Source organism: Emys orbicularis, chromosome 24 (genome assembly GCF_028017835.1).
Source record: "Emys orbicularis isolate rEmyOrb1 chromosome 24, rEmyOrb1.hap1, whole genome shotgun sequence".
In the NCBI taxonomy this organism is placed as follows: domain Eukaryota; kingdom Metazoa; phylum Chordata; order Testudines; family Emydidae; genus Emys; species Emys orbicularis.
In genome coordinates, this window is record NC_088706.1 from 16,002,055 (window position 1) to 16,019,415 (window position 17,361).

General features: G+C 43.1%; 1 protein-coding gene across 1 annotated transcript in view; it reads right to left on the reverse strand.

Moving 5' to 3' along the window:
* The window catches only part of ARHGEF18 (Rho/Rac guanine nucleotide exchange factor 18), a 75,863-nt gene that overhangs the window by 3,881 nt on the left and 54,621 nt on the right, over positions 1-17,361 (reverse strand). Inside the window, exons 18-28 of the mRNA XM_065422170.1 lie at positions 16,841-16,958; positions 16,153-16,401; positions 9,836-9,912; positions 7,158-7,336; positions 6,530-6,621; positions 4,986-5,174; positions 4,163-4,300; positions 3,591-3,715; positions 2,597-2,653; positions 2,059-2,106; positions 969-1,436 (exon numbers count right to left, since the gene is read on the reverse strand). Of these exons, the coding sequence (XP_065278242.1) occupies positions 969-1,436; positions 2,059-2,106; positions 2,597-2,653; positions 3,591-3,715; positions 4,163-4,300; positions 4,986-5,174; positions 6,530-6,621; positions 7,158-7,336; positions 9,836-9,912; positions 16,153-16,401; positions 16,841-16,958 (1,740 nt within the window). The remainder of the gene's footprint in view (positions 1-968; positions 1,437-2,058; positions 2,107-2,596; positions 2,654-3,590; positions 3,716-4,162; positions 4,301-4,985; positions 5,175-6,529; positions 6,622-7,157; positions 7,337-9,835; positions 9,913-16,152; positions 16,402-16,840; positions 16,959-17,361) is intronic.

The following is a 17,361-nucleotide window of genomic DNA, read 5'->3' on the forward strand; positions in this document are numbered from 1 at the left end:
ATAAAATAAAAAAAAAAAGCAAACAAACAAGCCCGACAGATGAGGCTGTGGGCCAGCAAGCGGGGCAGTGACATGAGATCAGAGGCCTGCACTAAGAATGGGGAAGTACAGCACACACCTGTGTTACAATCAGGCTAAGAACCTCACCTACGCCCACAGACATCCAGCAGGCAGGTGTGCTCTGGGCTCAAACAGGCATTTACAACAAAATGGAGTTTTAAGGCTTTAAGAAGTGTCTGGGCTGAGCTACTATCACCTGCAACTCTGCCCGGGGTATCCAGGCCTGTTGTACTTCTACACAGCAAGGGAGCTTGGGCACCTATTTTACAGCCCTGTCATTTCAACGCTGCCTGTTGTGGCTGGAGTCCTCCCCCTGGAGAGGGGCTGAACCAGTGGAGCTGGGGTCAGTCAGAGGCAGGTGGTCACAATTTGGAGGGGGAGCTTGTTTTTAGAATTTAAATGCACAGAATTCAGGAAAATGACAGAATGTCACCACTAAACCCCTCTAGTGTAATCATCTCCATGGCAGAGTACAGTGCCTTCGTTTAACAAATCCGATCGCAGCCATAGGACCAAATGCAATTTCCTCAACTTCGATCACATGCTCCGCAGAACGCTTGGGCAAGTTGCCAGGCTGAATCACAACAAGACCATCTACCCCACTGCCTTGTCTCCAAGAATGGCCAGTACCTGCTTCTTCAGAGGAAGGTGCAATGACAAACCCTGCAAGAGGCAGCTGTGTCCCCAGGGAAAGTTACGTGGTTAAGATGTAGCAACTGCTGTAAAGAAGTGAGACTTCCATTCAGAAGTCTATGTGAAGGTGTCAGTTAGAAATCAAGCATCCAGCTCCAAGACAACTCAGTCCTTACTCAGTATACATCTGTTAGTCTTAAAGGTGCCACAGGACCCTCTGTTGCTTTTTACAGATCCAGACTAACACGGCTACCCCTCTGATACTCAGTCCTTACCTGTCCCATTTCTGGAGAGAACGCGCCCGAAACCGTATTCTGTTTTTTCAGCTTCTTTAGCTGCTCCACACGCTCTCTCTCTTTCTCAACTGCTCTCTGCGCTTCCCGTAGCCTCTCCAGGTCATGCTGATAGGCCTCTCGTTGTCTCTCCAGCTCCTCCCTCTCCTGGTTCACGCGATCCTTCAGCTGCCGAGTCTCCTCTTCTCGCTCCTGCAACCGTGCCTCTATACTTTCAAACTCCCTCTGCTGCCGGTCCCTCTCCCGTTCCCAACGCTGCTGTTCCACCTTCAGCTGGTTCTGAAGCTTCTGTACATTGGCCAGTTCTTCTCTCTGCTTCTCAAAGTTGCGCTGCTTTTCCTGCTCTAGCAGCAGGTTCCCGCGCGTGGACTGCAGCCGATACTGCTTCTCCCGATCTATGATGGTGGCTCGCTGGATTTCAATGTAGCTGTCCTGTTGTGATATCACTGCCTGGAAAAAACAACACAACTCAGTCATAAGACACATGGGCTTGAAAAATACAGGAGAAGCGAGGTCAGAGACTGCATTGTCTACCAGTGTATAAATCTCAGAAGGTAAAGAGACCTATTAGGTTACCCAACCCATTCCCCTCAGCACGAGAGGGCTAAATTCCCACTTGGAACCTGTGGTTGCCATTAACTTGGTACAACATGTGACCTTGAGCCAAAAAAACTAACTTGCATCATTCAAAATGATCCATCTTTTGAACCTAATTATCAGTCTGTATCTGACGGGATTATCTATACACGTCCACATAGACGTGGTGTGTGTATTCTAGAGAGTCATCGTGGGAAGTACGGTGTATCTCAGCAGTAAGGAAACCAAATGGCGCTCAGAGAGGTCGAAAGAAGGGAGCAAAGGATTCCATCCTATAAAGGCACAGGGGGCTAGGCTGCCTCTGCAATCCTGGGGATAGTATTGGTTACTCTGGCACCCAAGTCTGAGACAAACCCTGCAGCCTCCGCAGGACCTCGGTCGTTTCCAGTGCTGGACTAAACGACCATCACTACCTACATTTCAGCAGACTGATTAGTTCAGCTTTAAACAGATCTCTTGGATAGCAGCGTTTTACCTGAAGGCTGAGGAGCAACTGGGACAGCCTCTGTATCCGTTGGACAAGCTGAGGAAAGAGAAAGGCATTATATTCCGGGGAGGTTATGGTGGCAACATTCCTTTGGGCAGTACTAATCTGTTGTCCAGCTAGAGTATCAGTGCCCACTAACACCATGCTGGGATTCTGGGCAGCAATCCTCGGGTTAGGCTTTCCTCAGTTTAAGGACTTGATGCTGGTTTCCTCCAACACACCAGCATGGAGCTAGGACACACACGCAGCTGCTTGAGCCATCTCTCAGAGATTCAGTTTCACCTTAGTGGACTGAGAGTGAATGGGAAGTAGTTAGCTCACTATACCTAAAACCCATCTTCGCTTTCAAACTGGATTTTACTCTCTGCATTGATTATATCCAAGTAACTAACTGCAAGGTCCAGGTTGTTGACAAGTTTCTGAGTCTATGAACATTAAAATGCTATATTTTCTTTTGTATACTATGGAGCCAAACGTCACTTCTCCTTACTCTGTCTTAAAGCACAAACATAGCATATTCTAGTACCTCAGATTCCAGGAGGGGCTGGAAACTGCTGTTGTAATCCAGTCTCATTACATCACTCTGGAAAAAGACAAGCAACAGATGTCCTAGAGCATACTGTAGATAAGAGCACAGAGCTCTTCTCAGCGTCAGTGCACATAGGCTGCTTTGTCGTCACTCTCTCAGCTTTACAATGGGAGCAGGCATATTTAGATGGAAATTTTACAACCATCATTTCAATAGAGAACATTTGATTAGCCCTATTTCAGTTGTGCAGTGTCAGACCCATTTAAAGCACTGCAAGTGTTTGCCGACCTAGAAGACCATATTCCTTCAATACAAGTAAATAGTAAAGTACCATAGAGAAATAGTCCAATAATAATTTATTTCTCAAGTATCAAAAGAGAATGTTCTTGTTTTTTAAAAATTCATTTTGAAATGGATGACTAATGCTGATAAGAATCCAATTTAAAGCAATGAGTCACATTAGGTTCTATTCTATGAAACTCCCCAAATCATTTTAGTGCTAAGAACATTAATTTGAAGAAAAAACGAAGTACAGGGAGTGGGACCATTACAACACACATCTCCTGATACGTCACTGTGTGGCATTACCTAGATGGCCTTAATTAAAGGCAACTTCCCCAAGGGCTCTCACACTGAGGAGGGACATGGGAAATATTTTAGTCAAATTCCAGGTTGAAATAGATGCACAATCATTAAAAACGACATGTAAACAGTACATAATGGACAAGCACTACAAATGTAAAAGTTGCCAAAGTAAGTACATGCCGATTCTTGCACTTCAAATGTAAAACTACAAACCACTAGGTTCAACCTTAAAGAACAGTAGTCTTAATGGAGCCAACTTATGTAACACGAGATAGGACTCTGCCAAGGAGCTGACAACATCAGCTTTTGGGACTTCTGGTTTTCAGTGACTTATTCTCTGACTCCACCATGTTTGTCTAGGACTACCAGGATATGCATTTACAAGGGGGAGTGAAGACTAACGTACTGTGTGAGGTCCTTCTTCTGCATCAAGAGGAAGGTCTTGGAGCTGCACATCTGAACTTATTGCAGGGCCTCTCCGGTCCCTCAGCCTCTGGTCATTACCACAGACCTTCTTCTTAAAACTACCATCTGAAAAAGCAAGTAACCCAGTCAACACACACCAATCTGTGCAACACTGGGTACTTTCTATTAGGAAAAAGATGTAAAAATTGAAACAATTTAATGGGCAAAAGCAGAACAACTCTGGGGTTGGAAGTTTGTATATTTTTGCAATTTGTTGATTTACTCAGTCACCATCAAGATCATCGATCTGACACTCAGAAACGTGCATAAGCCACAAACAATGGAATGGCCGCATCAGGGTTACCAACACCAAGCCATCTTACCATCCACGTCGGCAATTTCAACAGCCATCATAGCCTATGGGGCTAGTACCAGAACGACTGTGCTGGAGAACAGCTGACATCCTGGGCTTTCACCGAAAAGATTAGTAAGGTGACCAGAATGCCAGCTCCTCTCACTGACACACTGGGTCTGCAGTCCTGCACTGGATCCCCGAAGGCCCCAAAGTCTTACTTTTGTTTGGCACTGTGGTGGTGCTGTCGTATCCCCCAAAGGTCTCCGCTCTCCTAGGTAGCCCCAACCCACAGTTGTCTTCAGAACGACAGGTCACGTTGGCTAAGTGTGTGAAGATCAGGTTCTGGAGATTCTCAACTAGGGAAGAGGAGCACAGGTCATTTTAAGGAGTCATGTCCATACAATGAGGCATTGGCACCATACTATTATGTTACGTATACAACCATTCAAAACTCTGACATGCGTCTAGAGATCAGACTGAGCCTCTTTACAGCACAGACGTATTTTCCCTTACCTCATACTCTGAAACCGAAAGGTGCATGTGAAGATGATGCCTCATCTTCAAATGGGGACTCAGGTCATTAGGCCAATCTGGATGGGCTTTCAGAAGGCTAAATCAATGACTCTTCACACATCAGTCACCAATTAAGGTGATGTTTGTTATCTGTGCTCATGCCATCCTTGCTCTCACAGGCAGCCCAACCTCCCTTAATTTGGGACCCTTGCACAGTATTTCAGTGCACACTGGCATGCTGTCGGGGCACTCAGTAGCCACATATCTGAACAGACTCATGTCTACGCTCCATAATTTGATCTAACTTTTAAAAAACATTGTTCTAACTTGTAGGGAATGTCCACATTACCCATTTCACAGGAGGGCTCTGAGAATTAAGAGTCTGAATAGCACTACCCAAGTACTAACTTTTTAGATACCATTAAACCCCATAGCCTCTCTCTCTTTATATATAGGACCTATATTATCTGCAGCTGTATCTCTCTACCTACACACACACACAAACACACGTTCCTGTTTTGCACTTACTTTCTGTCACTGCAGATTTCAGGATCACCTCTCCTTGCAGATTCTCTGAGGTCTCCCCCCTGAAGAGGAGTTTGGATCGGGCTCCTTGGGAAAGATCTTCAAACCCATTCATTTCAGACATTTCTAGATAAATCTGTTGTTTCTCATTTAGACTTTGCAAAATCAGATCATCTTTCATGCTCAGACGGTCTAGGGGAAAAAACAAACTAATTTAAACCCTACAAAGCTGTTTAAACCCTACAAAGCTGTTTGTAAAATCAGTATCAGAAACATAATGCTAATTTCAGAAGATCATATTGATTTATTTTGTACTTCTTCTGTTTGTTTGAAACTCTTACTATCATAAATGGCCAGAAAGAGCCAAATGGCAGAAAAGGAAGCAGATAAAAATGGCCATACTGGGTCACACCAATGGTCCATCAAGCTCAGTATCCTATCTCTGACAGTTGCCAGTGCCAGACGCTTCAGAGAAAATGAACAGAACAGGGCAATTAGTGAGTGATCCATCCCATTGCCCAGTCCTAACTTCTGGCAGTCAGAAGTTTAGGGACTCTCAGAGCATGGGTTTGCATCCCTGACCATCTTGGTCCCTATCCTCGCTGAATTTATCTAATTCTTTTTTGAACCCGGTTGTACTTTTGGCCTTCACAACATTCCTAGGCAATGAGTTCCACAGGTATGTTATATGAAGAAGTACTTCCTTACATAGGCGCTGACTTCCCCTGTCCCCGGTGGGTGCTCGACCCCCCCTCCCCGGCCCTGCCTCTTCCCATCCCTGCACAGCCCACACCCCACCCCCATTCCACCCCTTCCCCAAAGTCCCCACCCCGCCTTTTCCCACCCCAGCCCTGCCCCCTTCCCCCAAGTCCCTGCCCTGCCCCTTCTCCGCCTCCTCCCCTGAGCGCTCCGCTCCCGGGAAGCACTGGGAGGGAAGGGGAGGCGCGGGGACACAGCACGCTGCGGGGGCAGGGGGGAGAAGGAGGCGAGGAGGGGGGAGCTTGGCTGCCGGCGGGTGCAGAGCACCCGCTAATTTTTCCCCGTGGGTGCTCCAGGGCTGGAGCACCCATGGAGTCAGCGCCTATGCTTCCTTATGTTAGTTTAAAACTGCTGCCTATTAATTTCATTGGGTGACTGCTGGTTCTTGTGTTATGGGAAGGAGTAAATTACACTTCTCTATTCACTTTCTCCACACCAGTCATGATTTTATAGACCTCTATCATATCCCCCCCCCACACACACATTTTGTCATCTCTTTTCTAAGATGAAAAGTCCTAGTCTTTTTAATCTCTCCTCATATGGAAGTTGTTCCATACCCCTCATCATTTTTCTCACATCTCAACAAAAAGTGAGAGGGATTTTTTAGATGTGTTATTTAACAGCAGGAAAAGCCCAATTTACCTGCAATCCTACAATAGTAGTTTGCCTGAAATGATCACAGGATGGGATCACATTCTTAGTCATTAAGTGTCCACCAAGAATAAGAGGGTCATGAAGAGTTAGTGATACTAAGAAGTTGTTCACTGGATGCTTGCATAAACCATTACCTTGAAATTCTTTTATTTTAGCAACTCGTGCTTCAGCCAGTCTCCTTTCTTCTTCAGGCTCACTGAATGTTCCTTCCTCTTCATCAGGGCAGCTATAAAACGAGGCAAGGCAGGAGGAGATTGATTTGATCTATGCATAGATAACCTACTGAAAGCCTAGGCCCAAATCCTGCATCCTTGCTTGGGAGGTGCTTTATCCTGCAGCCTGTTTGTATCTCGCATCCAGAACGCTACTGTTATGTCAGGTAGTGGGCAAACACGCTTCCTAGGGAGGCTGAATCTTCTGACCAGGTCAAGTTACTGACCAATAAAACCCGTGATCTTCTCATATCTGCTGTGATCTGTCTCCTTTAGGTAAGCATGGACAAAGCAACATGCTCCACTCTTATAAAGAGCATGAAATACAACAGCAAAAACAAAAAACTAAAAGAGAGTCAAATCTATCTGGCCTCCTGAGAGAAGCCACACTGCCATGACTAGTATATACCTTAGCAAGGATGTGAAATGAAGCATGAGGGACCAGGTTAGTCAAATTTATCTTTACCCCACAAGCAGAACTTTCAGCTGTGCTGAGAGATCAAACACACGATCAGGAAATCAAACCCTCCAACTTTCAGTCATAATTTACCTTTCCACAGCTCTGCGAATGTGCGCCATCCAAGAATTTCTCTCTTCTTTGGAGCTGGTGTGAATTTCATACATCTCTGGTCCTTTTAATGAGGCACTAATTAAGAACATTGCTTTCTCCTCATTAGCTACCTCTCTTACAATTAGCTTTTGCAATGAAATAACTGGTGGCTTAGAGTCCTGCGGAACAAAAATATAAGTTGATGTGTTAAGTTTTGCTGAAGCACTAGATCACACAGCATCTTTAGGGTTAGGGTTTCTTGTCTGTCTGTGACCAATGAAGACAAACTGCAACGGTGCAGTTTTATTGCTGGGGCCATTTTATATTGCACCCGTGCATGGCACAGAACAGATGAGTCTCAAGGACCTACATTCTAAAAACATGAGACTTGCGAGTTGTGAATTTTGTCTCTTCAGAGTTCCCCAGGAGGGAGGGCAGCATGAACTAGTTGGACTTTGCTTCTTTTGGCAGTAATAAAAACAAAACAGGGAAAAAACCAACATCACTGGACCTAACGATACATGAATATAAAAATGAAAGGAGAGAACAGCAGGAACCAATGCTGGTGCCAAGTTGGCAGGTTAGCTCATAGGACAGGGCTAGAGAGTCACCTTCAGGTCTAGGAAACTGAAACCAGATCCAAAAGGTAAAACCCTTCTTATATAACATATTAACAGCAACTCTCTGTGATAAACGGTTTCTAAAAGGGTTATATCTGTAACTAGTGTCCCTAGCTACACTTTGTATTTCAGCCAATGTACATCACTTAGATAACCCAGCACTAGGTGAGAAAGGAGTTATTTTGCAGGCTGCTGAACATGCTCCATTTCCACTGCATAAATCTGAGGGGAAGCAGAGGGGATTCCTGAAACTGTGACATCAAGAAAACTAAGTTTTGCCAACTGTCCTCGGGCTCCCATGCAAGCTGTGTGCTGGGGTCACTAGGACAATGCAGGAGAGCCAGGTAGATCTATTCACTCCCCTCCCTTCTCTTAATTTATCTAGGGGAGATTAATATTTAGCTTATTTTAAACAGATCCCATAAATATAAAGGTGCCAAGAACAGATCAATCCATGACTATGGACAGACAATATTCCACCGGGCAAGGTACCCTCCACTAGGGATTAGAGATTTGGGGTGGCGACGAGAGGCTGCATGCTCTTTAGCATTCTAACACACGACATCTAGGTTCTTCTGTAGCAGGAGTTGAGCTAGTGAAGTAGATTTGCAAATACAGTAACAGCCCCATAGGACACAAAGGCTGCAAGCCACACAAAGGGGCGGAGGAGGAAACTCAAACATTTCTAATGACAACTATCCAAGTGCTCCAGCTGTAGTTTTGCAGGTATTACATTTGGGTTTAACATTCAACCTGAATGAGTATGTTTTGGGAAACAGACCAGAAGCAAATATTCCACTCTACTCCAGTGCTATAAAAGCCAAACTGTGTGTGTGTTATCGTGAATGGATGAATATGATGTAAAAGCCCAGGTGCAGCAACTTTACAGTTAGACACCCCAATTCAAGAAAAATACCTCTACCCAGAAATCATAGGTATATGCTTAACATTTTAAGTACTTGCTTAAATCCCATTGAAGTCAAGTGATACGGTTTGCCAGGGAAATTCAGCCCCAGTCTTGATATGTTGAAAAATATCAGGACAAAGTAAAATATCAGGACGATTTAAAATAAAAAAAACCTTTCAAAATTGTAATTAGTAAATCCTGTTACAGTCACAACTGAGCTTTGGTCAGTTCCAAATGTACACGTCTGTCCTTCGCTAACCAACTGCCCTAAGAACAACTAGGAAAGGCCCTGAAAAACAAGTGAATCCACGAATTGCTGCAGTAATTACATATGGGTTAGTGCTCATTACGTTTACGTAAGAAAATCTCAGTTGCCAGCAGTTCGGAGGCTACCCTAGTCACAGGTTACCATTTCCCCAGATGACATGGCAGGGTTTTTTCCTTCATCAAGCTTCAAATTAACACACTGAAGGAGAGCTGAGCAGCAGTCTCCCCCTTCTCTAAAGGGCTGTTTATCGGGGCCTTTCAAAGCAGGGTTCTAGCACACTTCCTCATATGCTGCCAGCATACACAACCCAGGACAGAACCCAGCAATACGGGGAGCAGTGAAAACAACACAGAACAGTGCTCAATGCCACAGAAAGTTAGAGAGTTTGCTTGGGTTAGTAGTTCCGTACTAAGAGAAAAGTTCTGGGGCTGAACCAGGTTTGGCTTATGTGACCCCAAGATACCTGGTTTGTTTTCTAATCATATTTTTCTTTCAGATATTTTCTCTTTTTGATTCTTCTAAGTGGGTGCTCCTGCAGCTCACAAGGGGACGTTAGTTTAGAACAAACTCCGCTCTCATTACTCTTATGTTTCTATTATGTACAATGACACGTGCACTTCCAGTGGTGACAGATTCCCAACCCACAGAGACAGAGTCTCCATATTAGTTGGTATATGGGTCTGAATTCCATAGACCAGTCAGGCATGTTTGTGCAGTCCCCCAGCACAATGAGGCCTCAATCTCAATTGGGGAGCTTGTTCACTACCATAATATACATATTTAATATGAATACCACTACCAACATTCTTCTTTTAAGTCACTGTCACTTTCATGAATATTGTGAATGAATATGAATATTTTAATGAAGCAGAAAAATACATACCACAGATGCAAAAGTATATTTTTGGTCCTTTTCTTGCAACAGCAAAAGTACGTCAGTTAACAGGACAGCCAGAATATCTACCAAGGCAACAGGAGAAAAATGAAATGGTTTTAAAGCCAAAAGACTTGATGCAGACAAGCAACCACTTGAGTTAACACTACAGTATAAATGTCAAACAGTGCAGATGATTTACAGAGAATGTTCTGGTACCAGAAGCCTTTCAGTACTATTCTACATTGTGATGAGCCACTTTGTGATGCAGCCTACCTGGATGGATTATAATCAAGGCCCTGTGTACTCCGTACCAAGTTAGACCTCAATTATGTGGCAAGAACTCTCATTTTCTGCAGCTTCATTTTAAATAAACAACAAATGGATGCTTTTACTAAAATGAATATAGGCAGTAAAGTAGCCCTTGTGTTATTTATTTTATATTGGTCATAAGAATGGCCTACTGGCTCAGACCAACGGTCCATCTAGCCCAGTATCCTGTCTCTGACAGTTGTCAGTGCCAGATGCTTCAGCAGGCATGAACAGAACAGGGCAATTATCAAGTGATACTGTCGTCCAGTCCTAGCTTCTGGCAGCTGGAGGGTCAGGGATATCAAGAGCAGGGTTGCGTCCCTGACCATCTTGACTAATAGCCATTGATGGACCTGTCCACCATGAATTTATCTAATTCTTTTTCTAACCCAGTTATAACTTTTGGCCTTCACAACATCCCCTACCAACGAGTTCCACACGTTGACTGTGCATTGTGCAAAGAAATACTTCCTTCTTTGTTTTAAACCTGCTGCCTATTAGTTTCATCACGTGACCCTAGTTCTTATGTTATGTGAAGGGGGTAAATACACTTCCTTATTCACTTTCTCCACACCATTCATGATTTTATAGACCTCTGTCATATCCCCCCTTGGTCATCTCTTTTCTAAGCTGAACAGTCCCAGTCTTTTTAATCTCTCCTCACATGGAAGATGTTCCATACCCCTAATTATTTTCAATGCCCTTCTGTGTACCTTTTCCAATTCTAATATAGCTTTTTTGAGATGGGATGACCATAACTGCACGTAGTATTCAAGGTGTGGGTGGACCATGGATTTATATAGTGGCATTATGATAGTTCTGTCTATTTATCACTTTCCTAATGGTTCCTAACATTGTTAGCTTTTTTGACTGCTGCTGCACATTGAGAGAATGTTTTCAGGGACCCAACCACGATGACTCCACAATCTCTTGAGTGGTAACAGCTAATTTAGACCCCATCATTTTGTACATATAGTTGGGATTCCTTACTTTTCACTTAACATTGAATTTCATCTGCCATTTTCTTGCCCAGCCATCCAGCTTTATTAAATCCCTTTGTAAATCTTCACCGTTAACTCTGGACGTTACTATCCAAGTAATTTTGTATTGTCTACAAATTTTGCCACTTAAGTTCATCATATTCACAAATTATCTGGAAAAAGGCATGAACACTACAGGTCCCTGTACAGTTCCTTGGTGGACCCCACCTTTTACCTCTCTCCATTGTGAAAACTCACCATTTATTCCTACCCTTTGTTTCCAATCTTTTAACCAGTTACTGATTTTGGTAAGCTCAGAGAGCTGATAGGTAAGGTCCCATGGGAATCAAGACTGAGGGGAAAAACAACTGAGGAGAGTTGGCAGTTTTTCAAAGGGACACTATTAAGGGCCCAAAAGCAAGCTATTCCGCTGGTTAGGAAAGATAGAAAATGTGGCAAAAGACCACCTTGGCTTAACCACGAGATCTTGCATGATCTAAAAAATAAAAAGGAGTCATATAAAAAATGGAAACTAGGACAGATTACAAAGGATGAATATAGGCAAACAACACAGGAATGCAGGGGCAAGATTAGAAAGGCAAAGGCACAAAATGAACTCAAACTAGCTACAGGAATAAAGGGAAACAAGAAGACTTTTTATCAATACATTAGAAGCAAGAGGAAGACCAAAGACAGGGTAGGCCCACTGCTTAGTGAAGAGGGAGAAACAGTAACAGGAAACTTGGAAATGGCAGAGATGCTTAATGACTTCTTTGTTTCGGTCTTCACCGAGAAGTCTGAAGGAATGCCTAACATAGTGAATGCTAATGGGAAGGGGGTAGGTTTAGCAGATAAAATAAAAAAAGAACAAGTTAAAAATCACTTAGAAAAGTTAGATTCCTGCAAGTCACCAGGGCCTGATGAAATGCATCCTAGAATACTCAAGGAGCTAATAGAGGAGGTATCTGAGCCTCTAGCTATTATCTTTGGAAAATCATGGGAGACGGGAGAGATTCCAGAAGACCGGAAAAGGGCAAATATAGTGCCCATCTATAAAAAGGGAAATAAAAACAACCCAGGAAACTACAGACTAGTTAGTTTAACTTCTGTGCCAGGGAAGATAATGGAGCAAGTAATTAAGGAAATCATCTGCAAACACTTGGAAGGTGGTAAGGTGATAGGGAACAGCCAGCATGGATTTGTAAAGAACAAATCATGTCAAACCAATCTGATAGCTTTCTTCGATAGGATAACGAGTCTTGTGGATAAGGGAGAAGCTGTGGATGTGGTATACCTAGACTTTAGTAAGGCATTTGATACGGTCTCGCATGATATTCTTATCGATAAACTAGGCAAATACAATTTAGATGGGGCTACTATAAGGTGGGTGCATAACTGGCTGGATAACCGTACTCAGAGAGTTGTTGTTAATGGTTCCCAATCCTGCTGGAAAGGCATAACGAGTGGGGTTCCGCAGGGGTCTGTTTTGGGACCGGCTCTGTTCAATATCTTCATTAACGACTTAGATATTGGCATAGAAAGTACGCTTATTTAGTTTGCGGATGATACCAAACTGGGAGGGATTGCAACTGCTTTGGAGGACAGGGTCATAATTCAAAATGATCTGGACAAATTGGAGAAATGGTCTGAGTTAAACAGGATGAAGTTTAACAAAGACAAATGCAAAGTGCTCCACTTAGGAAGAAAAAATCAGTTTCACACATACAGAATGGGAAGAGACTGTCTAGGAAGGAGTACGGCAGAAAGGGATCTAAGGGTTATAGTGGACCACAAGCTAAATATGAGTCAACAGTGTGATGCTGTTGCAAAAAAAAGCAAACATGATTCTGGGATGTATTAACAGGTGTGTTGTGAGCAAGACACGAGAAGTCATTCTTCCGCTCTACTCTGCTCTGGTTAGGCCTCAGCTGGAGTATTGTGCCCAGTTCTGGGCACCGCATTTCAAGAAAGATGTGGAGAAATTGGAAAGGGTCCAGAGAAGAGCAACGAGAATGATTAAAGGTCTTGAGAACATGACCTATGAAGGAAGGCTGAAAGAATTGGGTTTGTTTAGTTTGGAAAAGAGAAGACTGAGAGGGGACATGATAGCAGTTTTCAGGTATCTAAAAGGGTGTCATAAGGAGGAGGGAGAAAACTTGTTCACCTTAGCCTCTGAGGATAGAACAAGAAGCAATGGGCTTAAACTGCAGCAAGGGAGGTCTAGGTTGGACATTAGGAAAAAGTTCCTAACTGTCAGGGTGGTTAAACACTGGAATAAATTGCCTAGGGAGGTTGTGGAATCTCCATCTCTGGAGATATTTAAGAGTAGGTTAGATAAATGTCTATCAGGGATGGTCTAGACAGTATTTGGTCCTGCCATGCGGGCAGGGGACTGGACTCGATGACCTCTCGAGGTCCCTTCCAGTCCTAGAATCTATGAATCTATGATGTATGAGAGGACCTTCCCTCTTATCCCAGGACTGCTTATTTTGGTTAAGAGCCTTTGGTGTGGGACCTCGTCAAAGGCTTTCTGAAAGCCCAAGTACACTACATTGACTGGATCACCCTTGTCCACATGCTTCTTGACCCCTTCAGAGAATTCTAATAGATTGCTGAGGCATGATTTCCCTTTACAAAAGTGGTGTTCGCTCTTCCCCCATGTTCATCTATGTGTCTGATAATTCTGTTCTTTACTATAGTTTCAACCAATTTGCTTGGTACTAAAGTCAGACTTACCGGCTTGTAATTGCCAGGATCGCCTCTGGAGCCTTGTTTAAAAATTGGTGTCATATTAGCTATCCGCCTGTCATCTGGTACAGAGGCTGATTTAACCAATAGGTTAAATACCACAGTTAGTAGTTCTGCAGTTTCATATCTGAGTTTCTTCAAAACTCTTGGGTGAATTACAATCTGGTCCTGGTGACTTATTCCTGCTGAATTGAGCAATTAGTTCCAAAACTTCCTCTACTGACATCTCAAGCTGGGACAGTTCCTTAGATCTGTCACCTAAAAAGAATGCTCAGGTGTGGGGATTTTCCTACACCCTCTGCACTGGTACGATATGAAGGATTCATTTAGCTTCTCTGCAGCACCATTGTCTTCCTTGAGTGCTCCTTTAGCACCTCCATCGTCCAGTGGCCCCACTGACGGTTTGGCAGACTTTCTGCTTCTGATGTACTTTGAAAAATTTTTCAAATAGTTTGTGTGTCCTTAGTTACTCTTCAAATTCTTTCTTGGCCTACCTTATTACGCTTTTATACTCGACTTGCCAGAGTTTATGCTCCTTTCTACTGTCCTCTCTAGGATTTGACTTCCAATTTTAAAAGGATGCCTTTTTGCCTCTAACTGCCTCTTTTACTCTGCTGTTTACGCATAGTGGCATTTTTTTGTTCTCTTACTTTTTGTTTGGGGGCAGGGGATGGGTGGGTAAGATGTTTAGTTTGAGCCTCCATTATGGGGTTTTCAAGTAGCCTCCATGCAGTTTGCAGGCAGTTTGTCTTTATTACTGTTTAACCTCATTTATGTGTAGTTCCCCTTTTTTAAATTAAATGCAGCCATGGTGGGTTTCTTTGGCATTTTTTCCCCTACAAGGATGTTAAATTTATTTACATTATGGTCACTATTATCGAGCGGTTCAACTATATTCACCTCTTGTACCAGATCCTGTGATCCACTTAGGACTAAAAATCAAAACCACTTAACTGTCATGGGTCAAGTCAGAGGCTGACTAGCTGGGGCTTTTGTCCCTAAGAAGGCATGTTAGGCAGTTTGGGATCCTGGGATAAGATCAGCAGGTTTCTGTTAAAGTGATCAGCAGTGAAGTAATTAAGAATATTGACATTTAACTGTAATTAGCTGGGGTTGAGATTTAAAGCCTATTGAGAGGAATGGAGTAGATCACCCCACAGAGCCATTGTTACTGCACTGCTTAAAAACATGACCTGAGTGTAAGGGTTATTTCTACCACAACAATCTTTGTAAATAAGGAAAGCTTAGATTCTGGAGCAGGTTCTGCAACCAGGTGGATTCCAAAGCAAATTCTTTGGCAACATCAAATACATAGGGCATTGATCATACTTATTGCTCTCAGATACTAATGATAGGCACAGCCTATATCAGAAGATCAGATATAGATTAGACACCTATCTGCAGCTCCATGTAGTTATTTCTAATGCATTAGGATTATGGACCTCCGTCCCAAAGAAAAGCCTAGGTTTAAAGAAGCAAAAATTTTAAGATAAGTGGAAAAAGTGGAAATACTTGCTAACTATTCACAACTATTCTAAACACTGTTCAACAGGCCTTTCATATGGTCAGCATTGCAAGATCAGGTACATTATTCCTTTAAATTTGCAATGGTCACATACACAGCCCGATCGAATGCACTTTTTGCAGGAATACAAAAGGAACACATTAAAATATTTGCAGAGATCTGAAGATGAAAAGTTCTCCTGATGCACAGGTTAACACATAAACCCAATCTGCTCAAGAGGGAACATGCCTCTGTCCCAGAGCAAATTCTTATGGAACTGTGTGAAATCCACACACACCAGATACCTCTGGCTACATGAGATGAGCCAATGAGGCTCTCCCCTTGTACTCTTCAGCAAACAAGTTGTTAACATGTTCAGCTTATGGAAGCCATTTTGATTTTCTGACCAGTCAGTTAGTTGGTGGAAGGAAGGTGTCATGAGGTTGACATGACAATTTTTCAAAGTGTGAACCGGAGCTCGCACAAGATAATGTCTTTCCACAGGAATCTAAGAAGGTTTGACTCAACACCTTGTCATCTATCTAAAGATCTCCCATTTGAATTGGGCAGATTATAAGCAAACTGCATAAGGAATTTATCGTGTACCATTACAGAGTTGCTTATTTGACAAGTCAGGAATAGAACAAGTGCTATTTCCTCCAGGACCCTATGAAACTAGCAGGTTATCATCATCTGACTTTATACTCAATCGATCAGTAATAAACAAACGGAAATCTTGTTTTCCAGTTGTGTTTTTCCCCCTTTTCAGCCCTTTTATTTACCTTTGAGCCTCCCTGATGCGGCTTTCCAGAACAGCATCCCATCCAGCAGGAGCTGCCGCTGCCCCATGTCATTCTTCCGGAAGAGCAGCCCATTCTTGAATTTCCCTGATGATTTCAGCTCCATTTTGTACATAATCTCTCTAAGACGCTGCCTCTTCTCACACTCATTTACCTTGGCATCTACATGAGTGATCATGTCCTTAATTAAACTGAGTGCCTGGGACAGATCTTCATAATCCTTAGTGCCAGCTAGAAAGAGGCAGAGTGTTGGTTAGTCTGACTTTGCTACAGAAATTAAGGAAATAATTCATAAAATGAAAGTTATTTAGATTTCCAGGACACACAATGCCCCTTCTAAACAAATCCCAAACATCACCTAATGTGACAGGCGCTGTGCTTAGGAGTTCAAAGTGTTTCTTTGTAGCATAAAGTCGGAAAAAAGCCAAAGCATCAAATTCTGATCAAACTAAGAGGCTAAAACACCAAGATTTCTTGTCTTTAGAGTTAAATCTAATGCTGCCCCTGAGCCCGTGATTTTTGTGGCTCAATAACAACCCTTCAACTGATAAAGGAGTGAAGCGGCAGAGCCTAAAGGGAGTCCCAGACAACCCTCCATGTTTAGAAGAGGGTGGTGCAAAGGAAGACAGCCAGGGCAGGGGGGGCAGGTATTACAGGGCACCTCATATACCTTCTGTATTCTGAATAATACGCTCCACCAGCACTGGGTACTTCGTAATGCGTTGAGTGACTAGGAGGATGCACTCCTGGACACCAAGTCTCCTCACAATAGAAGAGTTACCTATTTTCTAGGGAGCAAAAAACAAAAAACAACAAAAACCGAGCAAGTGGTTAGACAACTCTACGTGGCATAAACTGCATGTTGTGATACAATCTGCATTTGAGATAGCCCTCCGTCTCCTCCCCGCCCCCAATTACACATTCCTTACCTCTTGAAATTTCTCTTTTGTGCAACAGGATCTCCATTGACTACACGACACTGTGGCTATTCTTGCACCACAGCCCCATTAGTGTCAATCACAAACTAGCAATAGGCACCTCTTGCACCCAGCAAACCAAAGTTGTTATTTTGACTTGCATCACAGGAAAAAATTGTTTTTAAATGTTATTTACAGCTAGTGCAAAACAGACCTGGACCAAAGCAGAGCAAAATCCAACTTCAAATTGTTGGATTTCCCATTTAACGATGGA